General features: G+C 37.8%; 1 protein-coding gene across 1 annotated transcript in view; it reads left to right on the top strand.

Moving 5' to 3' along the window:
- The first annotated feature begins 10,950 nt into the window (after positions 1-10,950).
- LOC149073241 (osteomodulin-like) overlaps positions 10,951-19,090 on the top strand; it is a 104,844-nt gene continuing 96,704 nt past the window's right edge. The window contains exons 1-2 of the mRNA XM_089246179.1: positions 10,951-11,056; positions 17,022-17,110. Coding sequence (XP_089102305.1) covers positions 10,954-11,056; positions 17,022-17,110 — 192 coding nt within the window. The 5' untranslated portion in view covers positions 10,951-10,953. The remainder of the gene's footprint in view (positions 11,057-17,021; positions 17,111-19,090) is intronic.

The raw sequence follows: 19,090 nt of genomic DNA, 5'->3' as shown, positions 1-19,090 counted from the left end.
CGTGAAAAAGGATCTGTTGAGGAGCGGTATAAAATATTACAATTTCGTCGCATTAAAATTTCACAGAATTTTTGCCATTTTTTCCCGGAAACTTTTCCCTTTTCGCTCTCGTGAAAAAGGATCTGTTGAGGGGCGGTATAAAATATTACAATTTCGTCGCATTAAAATTTCACAGAATTTTCGCCATTTTTTCCCGGAAACGTTTCCCTTTTCGCTCTCGTGAAAAAGGATCTGATGAGGGGCGGTATAAAATATTACAATTTCGTCGCATTAAAATTTCACAGAATTTTTGCCATTTATTCCCGGAAACGTTTCCCTTTCGCTCGCGTGAAAAAGGATCTGTTGAGGGGCGGTATAAAATATTACAATTTCGTCGCATTAAAATTTCACAGAATTTTTGCCATTTTTTCCCGGAAACGTTTCCCTTTTCGCTCTCGTGAAAAAGGATCTGTTGAGGGGCGGTATAAAATATTACAATTTCGTCGCATTAAAATTTCACAGAATTTTCGCCATTTTTTCCCGGAAACGTTTCCCTTTTCGCTCTCGTGAAAAAGGATCTGTTGAGGGGCGGTATAAAATATTACAATTTCGTCGCATTAAAATTTCACAGAATTTTCGCCATTTATTCCCGGAAACGTTTCCCTTTCGCTCTCGTGAAAAAGGATCTGTTGAGGGGCGGTATAAAATATTACAATTTCGTCGCATTAAAATTTCACAGAATTTTCGCCATTTATTCCCGGAAACGTTTCCCTTTCGCTCTCGTGGAAAAGGATCTGATGAGGGGCGGTATAAAATATTACAATTTCATCGAATTAAAATTCCACAGAGTTTTCGTCATTTATTCCCGGAAACGTTTCCCTTTCGCTCGCGTGAAAAAGGATCTGTTGAGGGGCGGTATAAAATATTACAATTTCATCGAATTAAAATTTCACAGAATTTTCGCCATTTTTTCCCGGAAACGTTTCCCTTTTCGTTCTCGTGAAAAAGGATCTGATGAGGGGCGGTATAAAATATTACAATTTCGTCGCATTAAAATTTCACAGAATTTTTGCCATTTTTTCCCGGAAACGTTTCCCTTTCGCTCGCGTGAAAAAGGATCTGATGAGGGGCGGTATAAAATATTACAATTTCGTCGCATTAAAATTTCACAGAATTTTTGCCATTTATTCCCGGAAACGTTTCCCCTTTCGCTCTCTTGAAAAAGGATCTGTTGAGTAAGGTTCGTAATTTTTTCCGAAAACATGCATTGGCCAGCAACGACTTCTATTCTTATTGGTGTATAATCGCACCATTTGATCCACGATGTAAACTCCTTATTTAATTTCTTTATTGTAGGCAACTATTTCTGGGGTCTTTTTCACGTTTTCGTTGATAGTTACATCCAGGGTGGGCTTAGGGCAGTGCGACCGGTGCAATTGCACCGGGCGCAAATGAGAAGGGGCGCCGAAACGCGTTAAATATACATTACTAGAAAAATATCTTTAAGATACGTATTTATTAAAAAACTGTAAAATATGTATGAAAAAAATGACCGAGATGAATTTAAAAAAAAACAAAGGTTTGAGTGTGTATAATATTAGTTATTTTTCGAAACGGAAATAATCGATGGGCAGTTGTGCAGTGCATAATATGGCCCCTTCCCCAGGGCTGTAGCGTGCTTTCTCGGGGGCAGTCTTTTCTTGGAGTCTCCTTGAAATGGTTATGCTCAGAAAAAGGAAGAGTTACAAGCCCCCCCCCCCTCCATTCGGCTCGTTGCACCGCCCAAATTGCCTCAGAATAGTTACGGGCCTGCCCAAGTTGCAGGGCCCGGTGCTTTAGCTGGTGTTAGCCTGTCCCTTCCGTTTCTTGGTACTGGTACTGAAAGGGGTAATTTCAAATGAAGTTCATGTGTTTTATAAATATGAAAAGAAATCATACGGAAATATCACTTTAATTTAACCACTTTTATTATCATCTTAGCCCGTACGTGATGCGTGCGCTACACGAATTTTACCATAAAACTCAATTAACATAAGTATGAAGAAGATTGATCCTCCGTGATGAGTATCCTGCACAAATGTGTGACGTTTTGCTTTTTTAATGTTTTTAAATCTGTTAATTAAATCAAACAAGTTGGGTTTTTATGCTTGTTTACAAGTTAAATAGCGGTGTGCCGGGGATGGGGGGGGGGTGTCACAACACAAAGAGTGTCTGATAATATGGTAGAATGAATCTGTCCCGTATGACTAGCAAAAATTGCCTCCTCTGGCACATCACTCTGGATTTACGCCTGGGGGGGGGGGCGCTGACTACTTTTTTTGCACCGGGCGCCGCTGGGCCTAAGACCGGCCCTGGTTACATCAGTATGAAGTGAACTCAGAACTAGAACATTTTTAATCTTTTTTCTCTGATAAGATGTCAGTGTAATATCAGTTCCTGTTTTTGCAGTTGGAGGTACCTCACGACGGTCTTTTTGAAGGGTCCCAACCAAGCTTGTCCTTTTAAAAAATGCACATAATCTCAGTGATGTAAAATAATCATCTGTTGTTTTGTTTCGAATTACATGTTCATAGACAAGTTGATTTGCTGGTCTGGTATTATCTGCCCCAGTGTAATCGAAACTGATTTTCTGTCCATTCAGAATATATTTGGAATCAACGCAGGCAAGCCAGAATTTTATCCCAAATTTATCAGGATTACTTTGGATATACTGTGTAAATGGACATCTTGCTTTTGAGGGTAGAAGTTGTTCGTCCATAGTTAGATTGGGCCCTGGTTTGTAGCAAGTCACACTGTATTCTATGAATGAAATCCATAGTGAACATGCAAGAGAAAATTTGTCAGTTTTTAATATTTCAGACCTTTCAGATTTCAGATCGAATCGCATGAATTTCAAAATTTCTTTGAAACGATGTCTTGTCATTGTTTGGGGAAAAAATAGGGGACCCCAAATCTCGACGACCACAATGAATTCAGTAGGAAGTTTTTTGCACCTCTTGCATACATAATGGTTATCGTTGCATCCAGTTCAAGCAAAGAAACTGACCAAGAAGTTTCATTCAGACGAGGATGGGCTTCAGCTTCTGAAGCCCATATATATGTCGAATCATTTTGTCGCAGAAAATAAGGCGTCACGAACCCAGAACACTTTCATTTATGTTTTTTGAACGCATAAAATGTGGGGCCTTGATTTTCTCTCAATATATTTTGCGATCCCCGACATCCTAAAGTTGATGAAGGTTCTATGATTTTCCATATGCTCCCATCTGCTGCATTTTCTTAGATCATTTCTGTGGCTTTAACGAGTTATAATGAGTCACACCACGGTCATTTTCTGCACACGAGATCTAATTAGACCGGGACCTACAATTTATTGCCGATTCCGAACGGCAAGCGTGTTTCAATGCTCATCATCGAGAATTTGGTGCACTAACTCCTCAATGGGGAACTTCCTGCGGTAGCAATTTTTTCTGCAGTCAAATCGCCGTGTCTGTTGTACCCCTGTGTCAGGAAAGTTTTCTGACAAAGACGAACCGGGTATCGAACTCGCGACACCTCTAAACATCCTTTGGTACTTTAGGCGAGTATCTTATCGACCTGGGCTACCGCGCCCGAGAAATAATTTTATATTGATTTAAATCTTTAAATCTTCGTCATCAGAACCGCTACTTTCTTCACTACAGTTCGACATAGGGTAGATCTATGCTCTTCTGCACTTTCATCATAACTGCTTCCAGAGTTTCTCTCATCTAATCTTTACATCTCCTGGAGTATTTCTTCAGTAAATATACGTTTTCTCGTCATTTTAAACCAATGTTTCCCAAAGTGGGCAATATCGCCTCCTGGTGGGCGATAGAAAGGGCCAAGGGGGCGATAGAAGCCACGGGTATAACAGAGGATCCTATGGGTTCGCTTGAGTTGGGGGGGGGGTGAGGGAAAAATTTATCTGAAAAAGGGGGCGGTGGAACAAAAAGTTTGGGAAACTATGTTCTAAACTAACTGTTTGAAAAGATCACATGCACTCAAATTTTCTACGTCCAAGAATAAACAATTTAACGGATAATATGGCAAGAATGCTTGACAAAAACCAAAAATGACACACCTGCTGACGACACTTGCAGATAAGAATGAGAGGAAAAGAAAGGTCACACACAAGGTCAAATGCAAAAAAGACTTTCAGAAGGATTATAACCTACTTAGAAATCAATTGTGACGACGATAGTAGTATTTACCGCATAATGTGCTAGAATATAAGAAAGAGTCACTATGACCCCGCCTCGGTCTTTCTAGGTATATCCGCTCGTAGCTTCGTTGTTAAAAAAGATAACGAAAGGAAGCTTTGGTATACAATAAGAACATGCTAATTCAGGAAAAGTCCAGAAATTCCAGGTGGTTCGTTTATTCTTAGCAGAGATATGTAAGCTTAAACAGCGTGCAAGGTCAAAAAGACCCCCGTTTCGTCTTCCTACTGTTAATATTTCATCATTGATAAATGGAACTTGCAAATGCGGATTATGCGATATCATTTTGTCTTGAAGTAACAGAAATTTTCATCTACGCATTTATGAACAAAAAATATAATGTATAAAGCGCCCGTTAACTCATCTATTCGAGGGAAAGTGACCGTGGTATGTCGGTCACGGAAAACAAATTGGTATACGTAGGTTTACCGTATTTTATCGGTGGAAATACGGGAGATAGAGATCCTAAGTAAAGAATTGCTTATTGTTAGGCCGACCATATTTGCTCGAGAAAAATACGTGAAATTGGGATTCGAAATACGGGAAAATGCGGGACAATGTCAATTATCGCTAAATGATGCCAAAAGTAAGCGAAGTTGTTAACTCGTGCTAAAATCACAGAAAATTCGCCAATCGCGAGAAATAAAGTGCCACTTCAAATTACAGTGAATTAAAAAAAAACATGACAAATGTGTGAGATGAATATTCTTGTTTTTAGTCTCTTAATGAGGCTTTTTGAATCACGTTATATTTTCCTTTTTCTGGAGGGACATACATGGTAACCAATATGGCGACTTCCTGCGCAACTCGTGAAAGACATAAATCAAAATTAAAGAAACGTAGAAATGAATTGTTTTTTTTTTCTTTTTGATGGGTGCTAGATATTTCGAAAATTTTCTTGAAGATCAAGTTATGGATTTGCCTGCTTTTGCTTCAAAAAATGCTTGATTAAAGCTGCGGAATTTCTTCAGTGTAATTTATGGGCCCATAATTAACTTCAAAACATCCTAAACTATATAGATTGATGATATTGAATATTATAAAACAATACAGAAGTATTAATTCTCATTTTTGTGCTTGAGAAGATATAAGTAAATGTTATTGCATGAATATCTAACTCAAAAGTAGGTCCGGCTAATTATTTTATATTTAATTTTCTGTGCTTCATATTTCTAAGCGAACTCAATTTTTCGAAAATCGAGAATTCAGTTCAACTTTTAAAATTATTGATGAGGCGGAAAACCCTACTAAATATCCACATTTCTACGGTAAATTCGGCAATTTTAACATTGATTTCCATGGGAAAAACATGCTGTGCTTGTCCCTCCAAGTGATACTGATGATCATAGGCGTACGCAGAATTTTCTCGAGGGGGGATTTGAAATTTGTTTACCCTCTGAGGGAGTTTTACCTTTTTTCCTGTAAAATAACACTATAATCTTGGCTCGGGGAGGGAAGGGGGGTGGTTAGAACCCCTTTCTTTCCCATCAATTTTAACCATAATTAGCAATTTTTCAACATTTGACAATTTTTTGAGAGATAGAATAGCAATAAGCAGGGTGACCATACATCCCGTATTTCTCGGGACAGTCCCGGTTTTTTTCTGTTTTTTTGCTGTCCCGACTTTTTTGCAGAAATGTCCCGAGTTTTCAAATATTTTCAACGAAGTCAACTTGGCTTTTTATTCTTCAAATCAACGATTAAAATTATCTTTCCACCTTAGAAATTACATCACGATAATGAGGCTTTTGGAATAGATATCATAATCATCATCAGCATTGGCGCCCCCCCTTTGAGTGCGCCAATGCTGATGATGATTATGATATCTATTCCAAAAGCCTCATTATCGTGATGTAATTTCTAAGGTGGAAAGATAATTTTAATCGTTGATTTGAAGAATAAAAAGCCAAGTTGACTTCGTTGAAAATATTTGAAAACTCGGGACATTTCTGCAAAAAAGTCGGGACAGCAAAAAAACAGAAAAAAACCGGGACTGTCCCGAGAAATACGGGATGTATGGTCACCCTGCTTATTGCTATTCTATCTCTCAAAAAATTGTCAAATGTTGAAAAATTGCTAATTATGGTTAAAATTGATGGGAAAGAAATGCTGATGGGTATGTACGAAGAAGGACTACAATAAATTGCAGTAAATAAAAATGTATTTCACGAAATAAATGTTATGTTATTGATATTTTTTTTTAAATGTCTTGTTTTTGTTATGTAAAAAAGAAACACGTCACAAATATACGACACAAACGTTTATGTTTACAATCATAATTAATCGTACCGTGATTTGTAAGAAATTAAAACTATCTTCCTCCACGTTTTCAGTCAAGTTTCAGTGAGTCAAGTGAGTTTAGTCGAAAATACGGGACATTTTGAAAAACAAATACGGGACATTTTGAAAAACAAATTCGGGACGGTGAAAATAAAAGATAAATAGCAAAATATAGGCCTTTTTAGCAAACGTTTTGTGGTGACCTTATGCATATGACACATATGTCACGCATTTCCCGGGACATTCCAGGGACATTTTCACTTTATTTTGGCTGTCCCGACTTTTTTGCAAGAATGCCGTGGTTTGTCGCGAATGTTCTACATTGAAGAATCTACAAAGCCTACTTTTAGATGGTTATAGTTTTATTATGGATATACTTTATTAAAATCAACTATTGAAATTATATTTCGACGCATAAATTATATCACTATAATTACAACTATGAATAAGAATATTCACCTCACATACGTCATGGCTTTTTTACTTTCTTGATAAAGTGATCCTCAAATATGTTCTGTATGATCCTGTATGATCTGTCCAGGGAATTTGTTAATGTTAATAAACATCCATGCCCGAGAGAATCAGGGTTCGAACCAACACTTCCACAGTAAAACGCTAGCTTCCAAACTACTCCACTGCAAGACGGCAAATACTAAACGTTGATTTAATTGTTTGCCCCTTCAAACGTTTTATTTCGTTATTTTACAATGTACTTCGTGGAATCCAGTTTTGTCCACTGCAATTCTCTCAGAGTAATGTTTTTATTCCTGCCATTGGTGTTTTTTAGTGATTTCTGCAAAAGTTGGCAACTTTGTTTACATTCGGCGGCAGTTATGGCGATGATTGGCGATGTTCCGTATTTCACCCGTATTTGAAATCCTGAGTTCCGGTATTTTTCTCGAAGAAATTTGGTTAGCCTAAATGTGCAATAAAACTTAGTGACACGGTTTTTACAATCTACCAAAATTACGTGAATTCTTTGGATAGCAATGAAATCATTTACCTCAGCTTTGGGAGCTTACGTCAGTGGTGAAATAATTGACGTTATGTGTCTCATCAGGCCCCTAGCCAGAAATTTCATTCCAAGGTCAAGGGGGGATCACTTTCATTTCATGGGGAGGGACCAAAGTGATAGAAAACTGGTTCCAAAATTTTTTACGTCGCGGGGCACTTTTCAGAATTGTTATCATTGAGCACTAATTTTGACAGCATTTACAGGTTGATGCCATGTATAAAATACAGTAATTATGATAAATCTGGTGATTATGCATAATCGCCGGTTATTATGCACAATAATTTCATCCGTTTTGATCAGTGATTATCCATAGTAATCGATATAAATCCGGCGATTATGCGTAATTACAGATTTATGCCATTTTGTTTACAGTAACATATTCCACGAAAAACGTCCGAAAGCGATAAAATGTTGTTGTCCGTATCCGATTTGAAATTCCAAAAAGAAATTACCCGGTTAAATTCAGTTGTGATTTATTTTGACGAATGAATTTTAATTTGACGAAAATGCGACATTTAATATCGTCCATCCACAGATCCCTTGTCAAGAAAGCCAAAGGAAAAGTTTACAGAAAAAAAATTAAGAAAAATTATATTAAATTGTAATCGTATAAATTGAATATTTTATACCACCCCTATAAACAGATCCCTTTTCCAGAGAGCCAGACGTTTCCCGGAAAAATCGAAGAAAACTGTTTGAAAATTTAATTTGACGACACCGTCCCTCAAGGGATTCCATTTCAAGAGAGCTAAAGGAAAACGTTTGAAATTGAAAACTGTGCGAAAGTTTAATTTGACGACACCGCCCTTCAAGGGATCCCTTCTCAAGAAAGCGAAACGGAAATGTTTCCGGGAAAAAATGACGAAAATTCTGTGAAATTTTAATTCGATGAAATTGTAATATTTTATACCGCCCCTCAACAGATCCTTTTTCACGCGAGCGAAAGGGAAACGTTTCCGGGAATAAATGGCGAAAATTCTGTGAAATTTTAATGCGACGAAATTGTAATATTTTATACCACCCCTCAACAGATCCTTTTTCACGAGAGCGAAACGGAAACGTTTCCGGGAAAAAATGGCGAAAATTCTGTGAAATTTTAATTCGATGAAATTGTAATATTTTATACCACCCCTCAACAGATCCTTTTTCACGAGAGCGAAACGGAAACGTTTCCGGGAATAAATGACGAAAACTCTGTGAAATTTTAATTCGATGAAATTGTAATATTTTATACCGCCCCTCAACAGATCCTTTTTCACGCGAGCGAAAGGGAAACGTTTCCGGGAATAAATGGCGAAAATTCTGTGAAATTTTAATGCGACGAAATTGTAATATTTTATACCACCCCTCAACAGATCCTTTTTCACGAGAGCGAAACGGAAACGTTTCCGGGAAAAAATGGCGAAAATTCTGTGAAATTTTAATTCGATGAAATTGTAATATTTTATACCGCCCCTCAACAGATCCTTTTTCACGCGAGCGAAAGGGAAACGTTTCCGGGAATAAATGGCGAAAATTCTGTGAAATTTTAATGCGACGAAATTGTAATATTTTATACCACCCCTCAACAGATCCTTTTTCACGAGAGCGAAACGGAAACGTTTCAGGGAAAAAATGACGAAAACTCTGTGAAATTTTAATGCGACGAAATTGTAATATTTTATACCGCCCCTCAACAGATCCTTTTTCACGAGAGCGAAAAGGGAAACGTTTCCGGGAAAAAATGGCAAAAATTCTGTGAAATTTTAATGCGACGAAATTGTAATATTTTATACCGCTCCTCAACAGATCCTTTTTCACGCGAGCGAGAGGGAAACGTTTCCGGGAATAAATGACGAAAATTCTGTGAAATTTTAATTTTATGTAATATTTTATACCGCCCCTAAAGAGATTTGTTGGAAGAAGATATTTCATACTTTGCCTGGATTGTGTTTAGGCATTCTATAGAATGACTAGTCATTCTATAGAATGCCTAGGCAAAGTATAGAATAAAACCGGTATTTCATACTTTGCCTGAAACGACCAGGCATTGTATAGAATGCCTAGGCATTCTATAGAATGCCTGGATTTCATACTTTGCCGGTAACATATATATTAAAAGGGGTGATCAGCGAATAAGCCCTTATTTCAAAATTAAATATCTCTACAACAAAGATCAATAGAATTATGCGGTAAACGGTACGTTTATTAGCAAAACTGTAAGAATGTTGTACAGAAATTTCGAAAATTTAGTTTTTTTTTAATTTTTTAAAATTTAAAAAAAAAAACGAGATTTTGGGGTTCCGAAAATCCTCATTTGTGTGAAGAGAAACCACTGCATTCGCCTTAAGTTACTGCATGGGCTGCGGTATGCGCCACGTGTGCTGACAAATTGTTCCAAAATTGTAACGTAACGTTCAGTAGTAATCGTTTCTCGCACGAAGAAGGGGCCGATAATGCCTCTGGCGCATACCGCAGCCCATGCAGTAACTTTAGGCGAATGCAGTGGTTTCTCTTCACACAAATGAGGATTTTCGGAACCCCAAAATCTCCCTTAATTTAAAAAAAAAAAAAAAAAAAACTAAATTTTCGAAATTTCTGTACAACATTTTTACAGTTTTGCTAATAAACGTACCGTTTACCGCATAATTCTATTGATCTTTGTTGTAGAGATATTTAATTTTGAAATAAGGGCTTATTCGCTGATCACCCTGTACATACATTGAGTATATGTGCTTTGCCGCCGCCCCCCCCCCCGGAAAAAGTTGAAATGACGGCCCTGAGGTCACGGTCATTCACATGCTTGCACACTCTCTAGGTCACTCGCTCTTATGTCACTCTTTTTCGCATTCGTACTCACGCTCTAAGTCACTGTTTTGCTCACTCACTAACCTATAGTCAATTGCTGTCTGGGCAGAGACGGATTTTTTTTTTCAGGTTTATACAAATTTTGCCGCCCCCTCCAGTGCCGTCTTACGGCACGGCCCGGAGGCCTGAAGAGAAAAGGGGGCCGCACAAAAATGGGATCTGGTTGAGATTTTCGAAAATTTGCCTGGCAGGGCCTCAGAAAAATCTTTTGGCCCGGGCGCCCATAATGCTATTAAGACGGCCTTGGCCCCCCTCCCATTCTACAAATTTTCTTGGACACTCATTCCTCAAATTTGCCTCTTCTCTGTAATTGCTAAGCGGCCCCCCCCCCCATAAATACGCCGCTGGGGCGGTCTACTAAAGTCTCAGAAAAGTTTGAGAGGTCTACTAGAGGATGAGAACTTTATCTATAGGAATATTAGCTCAGATGTTCACTAACTAGGGAAAAGTTTTCTCGTTTTTAGGTATTTCTTGTAAAGATAGGAAATAAAAATATTTTTGTACGATAATTTAAATTGTCGAGCGCCATCTGGTGGTGGAAACGAGCCCCTTCCAAAATACAAAAGAGTCGCCAAAGATACGAAAACGCCAATGAGGTTGCCGGTACACGACGAGTTCTCTAGTCAGTTTCAGTTATATATGTTTAGTTCTCCTTCGAAAAGAGTGGCACTCCGTAAAAATTTATTTTTTCAAGGTAAAATTAAGTAATTATTATTTAATTTCATTTTTTAGCCCAAAAAACTAGCAGATAATGTAATTATGTTTTAAAACAATATTTGATCCCTAGGTGAAAGCGTAATTTACTAAATTTTTATGGACAATGTTTTATTTTGTTAAATCTTTTTTGTAATTGTTTATAACTACGGAGCTAGATTAAAAAAAACCCTTTTGTGTGTTCCAGGGCAGGGGCGTCGGAAATGTTTCGAACTTGTGGGTGCTCGTCTTGAGCTTTATATTGGAAATTACGATTTCTCAATCAATTCTGGGGGTGCTCAGACCCGAGCCACAAATTACCGTGGGTGCTCGAGCACCCCCGGCTCCGACGCCACTGTTCCAGGGCCGTTCTTAGACCTAGGGGCGCCCCCCTACACCCGGTTCCAGAGTGATGTGTCAGAGGAGGCAATTTTTGCTAGTCAATACTGTCCCGTAAAATACGGGGCAGATTCATTCTACCATATTATCAGACTCCTGGTGTGGTGATCGCGCCCCCCCCCCCCGTTGGATATTAAGGGAGGAAGCATGGGCGGAGGTACGGAGGGGGTGTGGGAGGACAATGCTTCCCCCCGCCCCCAGCGTCAAAGCTGAAGTTGACTGATCTAATGTATATATGCATATATGAATTGACATCATCATCGTGCCCCCCCCCCCCCAGACTTCCAAGTCTATCTCCGCCTATGGGAAGAAGAAGTCTGAAAAGCTTTCTTCCTAGAATGGGATTACTGCTATTTAACTTGTTAACAAGCATAAATATACCCAACTTGTTTGATTCTCATTTTGAGTCAAAACTCGTATAACCGAAAGTGCTGATAAAGTGTGGACAGCATTATTCACATGTGCTGTATATTGTGCAACTCACCTTGAGCTTGTTGCCTCTGAAACTTTCTTATTAGCTCTGAGGCGTTTTATTGCAAGACGCGGAAAACCGAAAACAATATATTCGGATAACGGCACTAATTTCAGAGGTGCAATAATGAATTCTCATGGTTGGATTGGGATACGATTCTAAAGGAAACCAAAACAAGAAGAATATTTTGGAAATTCAATCTACCAACAGCCGCTTGGTGGGAAAGATTAGTAAGTGTCATAAAACAGCTACTTAGACGTACATAGGGAAAATCAGTACTTTCACATGAAGAGCTTGCTACGTGTCTTTGCAATTGTGAATCTGTCACTAATTCACGGCCCCTCACATATGTTTATGAGACTTCCGATGATTTGATTCCCCTCACGCCTTCTATGTTTCTGATCAAAAATAGAAATTCTGATGTAACAGACATAGACTTGATCGATTTCAAGCACATGCAGAGGCAAATAAGATAAACTTTTTGCCCCACAAGAAATTCCTTAGGGATTGTTTTCAGAAGCGGGGATTATTTTTAAATAAAAGAGGGAAGTAGGGAATTGTATATATATATATATATATATATATATATATATATTTATTTATTTTCTTTTGTTCTCGATAATTAGATGGTGTAATCTGCACTGGATGGGAGGGGTACTGCGGCGCTGTGATCGCCACGAGAAAGCGCGTGCTTAATAGGGGGTATGGTCCCCTCTTACAGATATACAGGTCTCGCAAACGTGATTTCATACTTGAAATAAGGCAGTTTATCATTTCTTGTGGCAATTGGTCCCACTCGTTCTGCAATGCTGTTTTCATTCCCTAGATGGTTCCTGGGGGGGGGGGGGGTTACGAGTTGCAATTGCCCTCCCCAGAGCGTCCCAGACATGCTCTATAGGGTTAAGGTCTGGAGATCTGGCTGGCAAATCCATCCGGCGAATATCCTCACTCTCTAGAAAATCATCGAGCAGAAGAGCTCTATGTGGCCTCGCGTTATCGTCCATTAAAATGAACTCAGGGCCAACTGCACCCCTGAAAAGACAAACATAGGGCTCCAAGACCTCATCCCTATACCTCACACCAGTCACAGTGCCTCTTTCAAAGACATGGAGAGGTGTGCGGCCATCCAACATGATGCCTGCCCAGACCATTAAACCTCCTCCGCCATAATGGTCGATTTAGCGGACATTAGAGGGTAGGTAGCGGGTCCCTGGTTCTCTCCATATGAACGTACGGCGAGAATTGGTGCTTAGGCTGAACCAGAACTCATCAGTGAAGAGAACGGGCGCCCATTGATCCATACTCCAATCTCTATGCTCTCTGCACCATGATAAACGGATTCTCCTGTCTGTAGAAGTGAGCGGGACGCAAACAGCAGGTCTTCTTGCAAACAACCCTCTCTCATGAAGTCTTTTGGAAACAGTCACCCTTGATACACAGGTTCCTGTGGCTGCATACAAGTCACGAAATAGCTAAGAAGCTGTAACACTCCTGTTAACGCCTCGATATAATCAACAAATGCCGATCTTCTCTGGCCGTCGTGACTCTTGGACGACCTTGCCCAGGCTTTCTCTCGATGGATCCGGTATCCTGGAACTGTTTCCATAAGCTACACACGACGCTGGGCGTTAAATTGAACTCTCTACAAATCTGGACTTGAGATAGGCCTGCTTCTAGCCTCCACACAATTCGCCACCTCATTCCATCATCTAAACGTTGGTGGTTACTCATTTTTACTGTTACAATTTGAAATTGACCGATTGTTGCAAAATAACACCAAGAAATTCGCTGAGGTGTGCTAGCGAACGAAATGCGTCTGCGCTTATAAAGCCTGTTTCTCTACTGGCTCCGCCTACACACACGTGTGCACTTACGTATTTGACGTACAAGATTTCCATTTTTGTCTAGAAGCAGTGGTTTTACATTCAGTTCAGTTCTTTTCATGAAATTCGATAAAATATGCAAATTCTCTTAATTTATTTCACCAGTGTATCAGTACACATATATAAGAAATTGGAGAATTTTTTGAAAATTGAGAATCTCATCTTGTATTGAGAAATATCAAATAGTTCCACAGTTTTTCCTTCAGCTTTTAAGCTATGCTCTATTCAAATTGTATATTTTACATGAAAAAATACACATATATTGTCCAAAACAATTCTGTACAGAGCCGAAAATTATTTTACAATCATATTAAGTATTTATTCTTTGTATAACATAGTGACTTTAAACATTACATGCAACCAATATGTGTATTTTCAACGGGAATTTTCATATTTAAAAGCAATATTTGTTTTTGATGTGACACCTGTTTATTAGCATCAAATCTCAATTACATAGTCTTTAGCAAATCAACTTACCTATTTTTCTAGCCTTAGGGTTTTTTATTTATTTATTTTCTCAAATAGAAATACTATATATCAACTGAATACAATTTCTTTGCAAGGAAGAATATAATGTTATCCTAGTGCAGGGGGGTTCCTAACATTTTTCAGCTCATGTACCCCCAGCTAGGTCAGTTCCTTTCCACGTACCCCTGACCACGAATCCTCCAGGCAACTCCCCCCAATTTGTTTCAATCATTGCAGATTCCAAAAACTTTTCTAAAATAGGTATATTTTGAATTAAATAGTCTATTTTTTTATTATATAGTTTATTTTTGAAGTAAGCAAACAAATTAGCACAAAGATTGGAAAAAAAAATTAATGTGATATTTGGTACTGTATTAAATTACGAAGTTTTGAAAAATTAGGTTTAAAAGAGGATTAATACAAACTCAAATCCGGAGCTGTGTTCAATTTGCTTCTATATTTATTTTTTATATAAGTATATGAAGAAAACACTCTTTCAAAAAACTCTGTGATGACAAACGGCAATAAAAACATTATGGTTTTTTTAGAAAGTTCACTGTATTTGACCGCAGCGAGCCCAAAAATCATATAAGAGAATCTTCAGAGTGGTATCTGTTGTGAGCTCTCGCAATTTCTCCTTTTCTGGAATCGACAATGAAGCCGGTTCAAAATAAAAGAAAGGATTCTTTCTTTGATAGGATTAGATATCCACTGATCACCCATTCACGACTCTGAAAAATAATTTTCCTTCCAAGTGACAGACTGTTGAATTTATCTTGGCTTGTGACAAGAAATCATGAAGTGTCGAACACTCCCAAAAAAGAGCTACTTCGTGCTGAAGTACGAACAGCACCGTCAGGACTTAACCCCGGGTCAACCACCTGGCATTGGTGTGCAAAAGCAAAGCGTTGTGAAGGCTGCCCTTGTCTTTACACAACAATTCAAACAACCTTGAAAAATCCTCTTCCCTCCCTCTTTCCTTGCTTGGAATCTTCCAAAACTGGACGTACGGCAAACAGGTCTAAATCAATTTCTCTACAGTAAATGTTATTGGGTACTTTTATAGTACAACCAATACTCCAGTTACAAAACTGCTGCATTCCACAAAGTGAAAATTTCAACATTGCGTAAGAATAAGGCCTCTTTCACACGGAGTGGATGTGGAGCCGCATACCCTTACACACGAGCACTAAAGATGCGGACGAATCGCCCGCATCTTTAGTTTGAAATTTGTGCATAAAAACTATTTTTTCGCAATTTTTGTAATTATTTTTCTCCTTCACCCCTGATTCAGTGCCTAGAGGCATTCTTTGGTGGTTTAATCTAGAGCCACATAGAATATGGGAATAAAGATGTCTTTATTCCGATCCTCACAAGTAGTGGATGGGAGAAATGTCTTAAAATATTTTCAAAAGATTTTGAAGAAAACCAGCCTTAGGCTGGTATTACACTATAAAAGTTTGATAAAATCCCTTTTATAAAACTTGAAAAATGCCACCAATAACATTATCGGTTGCATTTGCTCGAATGTAACCTGTGAGCTTTATTGGTTGAATTTTCAACTTTTATAAAATATATTTTATAAAACTTTACAGTGTGATCCCAGCCTTAAGCCCAGATTGCACTATAAAAATTTTATAATAATTCTCTTAAAAATGCAATCAATAAGCTGATCGGATGCAACCGATAAATTAATTGGTTGCTTTTTTCAAGTTTTATAAAATAACTTTCATAAACCTTTTAGAGTGAAGTCCCATCCTTAGATTAGTCACTTCTGAAACATAAAATTTCACTTTTTTTTTAGTTTATAGACTCAATATCGAGTAAAATATACTCGTAGGTATCGGGGGGGGGGCACCAAAACTATTCAAGTGCTTAGGGCCTGCAATCATCTTAATCCGGCCCTGAGTGAATGCTGTATGTGGATAACGTTGTTTAATAAAAGTATTTTTTTAAGTTTAAAAAATTAAAAATTTAAAAAATAATTTAAATATTTATATTTTTTTAAATATTTTTTTTAAAATTTAATAAGAAAAAAATTAAATTTTTTAAATTAAATTTAAAAGTTATTAAAGTATGTAGTCAATTAAATATTCGTAATGAACAGAACGGCTTATAATTTTGGTCCTGTCAGTGGCAGGTTGTTGACAGGTTTTATTGTATAAAATTGTTAAGTATGGACAAAAGGCAGTTAAAGTTGCTATATCTCAATCTTAGAAGGAAACAAAGGGATAGACGTATGTGGGTACATCATATTTGATGAACAGGGACCCTCATATGGTGTTTTTAAGGGTATTTATGGCAAAATAATTAAAAAAAATCCGTTAAAAAGTAGCCAAAGATGCGGACGAATTCGCTCCGCATCCGCATCGTGTGAATAGCTCAGAATAAACCTATTGTCAAAACTTCTATGTGCGGATGCGGAGCCCGCACTTAGGTTTTGACACATGCGGACGACGTCCTGACCAGCATGAACATTTCCTAGGTGCTGAGATATTTCGGCTCGTCTGAAAGGCTCGGTATATTCCAATTGTTAAAACTTCTTCCGGACCCACGTCCGCATCCACTCCGTATGAAAGGCCTCTAAGCAGAACTCTAGATGCATTTTTCAGCAAAAGTATTTCAAAATAAAAGGAAAAAGAAAGTACTTTATTTGTTTTCCCGTGGTATAATTGCTCTTATTTTGGGTTGCTGTATTTTACTTATGTTTGACATCTATATTTTTTATGGACATCTCTTTTCAGGAACGATGCGACAAGTATTCAATTACTATTCAGCCTTTTTACCGAATATTTGGTTCAGTCGAATGTTACTCACGTATTCTGCCAGATACGTATGTATATAAAACTGATTTTAAAAAATTATATTAAAATTTTTTGCATTATTAGAACTTTTGCGTAAATTAAAAATTTACTGATTATATTTTATTATGGTGTATATTCCCTCCATGAAAGAGGTTATGTCAGGGTGAATTTCTTGAATAGGGAAAACATGAAACTGAAAATAGAAGAAGACAATAAGATGAAAGTAAACAGGAATTGCACAAGTCAAGTGCACAACTAAAGGATGTATCTAGACAAGATACAGTGTACCTTGGCTAATGAATGCCCCAGCTTACAAAGTTTTCGGCTAACAAAGATTTTGTTTTCAATGCTTTTCTGCCTCAGCTAATGAATGCAAATTCAGCAAACAGTTATTTTAGTTGATATGGATACATCAGCTCTCATAAAACAGTCACGTCATGGGCTAAATTTTCGTGTTGATCAAAGGGAATCCAATGAGTAACTCACTTGAACCAGATTAATATTTTTCCATCTTGGAATCACTTCTTAGATATTTCTCTTCATTCCAACATGTACCAATTCGTTAAAAGTTTCGCAGAGGAATATGGATGAGGTACATGTGTGGTGTAGTAATAATAGATACTTTTCTGCTTCAGAAAGATTTTGAGCCATTTCATGTAAAATGAATGATAAAGCTTAGAGAAAAATGAGAAAACACATTTTAAAAATGCTTTAGACTTAAATGGTTTCACTGTATAAAAGGGCTTTATTGTCCGACAAAATCTCAGAGGTATTCTTCCATGGCAACTCCAGTTCATATCTACCATTGGAATCTATTGTCATTCTATCTTCAAAATTAATGTCTTCATTACATGAACCTTTCTTATTTAATTGTTCAATAGGGTCACGAATCCCTAGACTCTCCAATTCCCACATTTGAGGCAATGTATCATTGGAAACTTTCAACATCAGGAGTGTCATAATATCTTCTCTGTCCCCTTCTTGTTTACCCAAGACCGTCCAGCCTAATTTTGTTTTTACTGCCGTTAAACCAGACTAATACCTCATTTTCGCCAGTCAGTAATTTTCCCAAAACATCAGCTCCAATCAAAAGATCTATATTTTCCCACCCCGGAAATCACTTACTTCAATATTTCTCTTCATAAGCAAATCTAAAATTTTTTGATCACCAACATGGACAACAAAACCACAAATTTTCTTTTGGGAAAAAAAACCTCAAAACTTTTCATTTAAAGGTCCCCTTTATATCACTGACTCCAATCACATAAACCTCATGAAGCTCCAGTTCTGTTTCTTTTCCCTGAAGAGGACATGCAGTGCCGTCTTAACACATGGGCACACCCGGGCCTGAAGAGAAGAGGGGGCCTCACAAAAGTGAGATTCGGTTGAAATTTTCTAGGATTTACCAGGTAGGGTCTCCGAAAAACCACTTGGCCCGGGGCCCATGATACTCTTAAGATGGCCCAGAAGCCATGAACTACTTTCTCCTGACGTATCGGGTTACCACTCATTCTCCCCAGAACTCTCTTACTAATGTAAGAACACATTGAGAGCCAGAATCCAGTAGTGCTCCTTTTTTTTTTTTTTCTTCTACCCCCACTTCAACATTCACACAAAGAGTTTGCAAAAAAAGACCCTCTCTTCTATTTAGAAAGGGTTGGGTTGGTTTCTTATTGTTTTATTATAGCCTCTGGTTTGGGGCAATGGTTGTTATTGCATCTCGAACATTTTACATTAAATTTGCATTGGAATTTCAAATGACCACATCTTAAGCATATACGAAACCTACCCTTTTCTTTCTAACAATTTTTCTCTTCTCGTCCAAACTTATTTTGTCTGCTTTAAAACATTTCACGCTTGGATGAGGCTTCTCACAAAAAATACATAGGACATTCCTCTTACCTTCATCTGTGGTCATTAACACGGCTGCTGTCGGAACGTCAGAGTTATTATGCAAACTATGTGGGTTCACAGTTGTCGCACACTTCACAGAATTTACAAACTCAGTC

The sequence above is a fragment of the Pholcus phalangioides genome, unplaced genomic scaffold (genome assembly GCF_987345545.1).
Source record: "Pholcus phalangioides strain wild (caught in Gottingen) unplaced genomic scaffold, Ppha-v1.0 ptg000017l_1, whole genome shotgun sequence".
Lineage (NCBI taxonomy): Eukaryota > Metazoa > Arthropoda > Arachnida > Araneae > Pholcidae > Pholcus > Pholcus phalangioides.
Note: the sequence above shows the minus strand (reverse complement) of the source record. Positions and strands in the feature narration are given on the sequence as shown.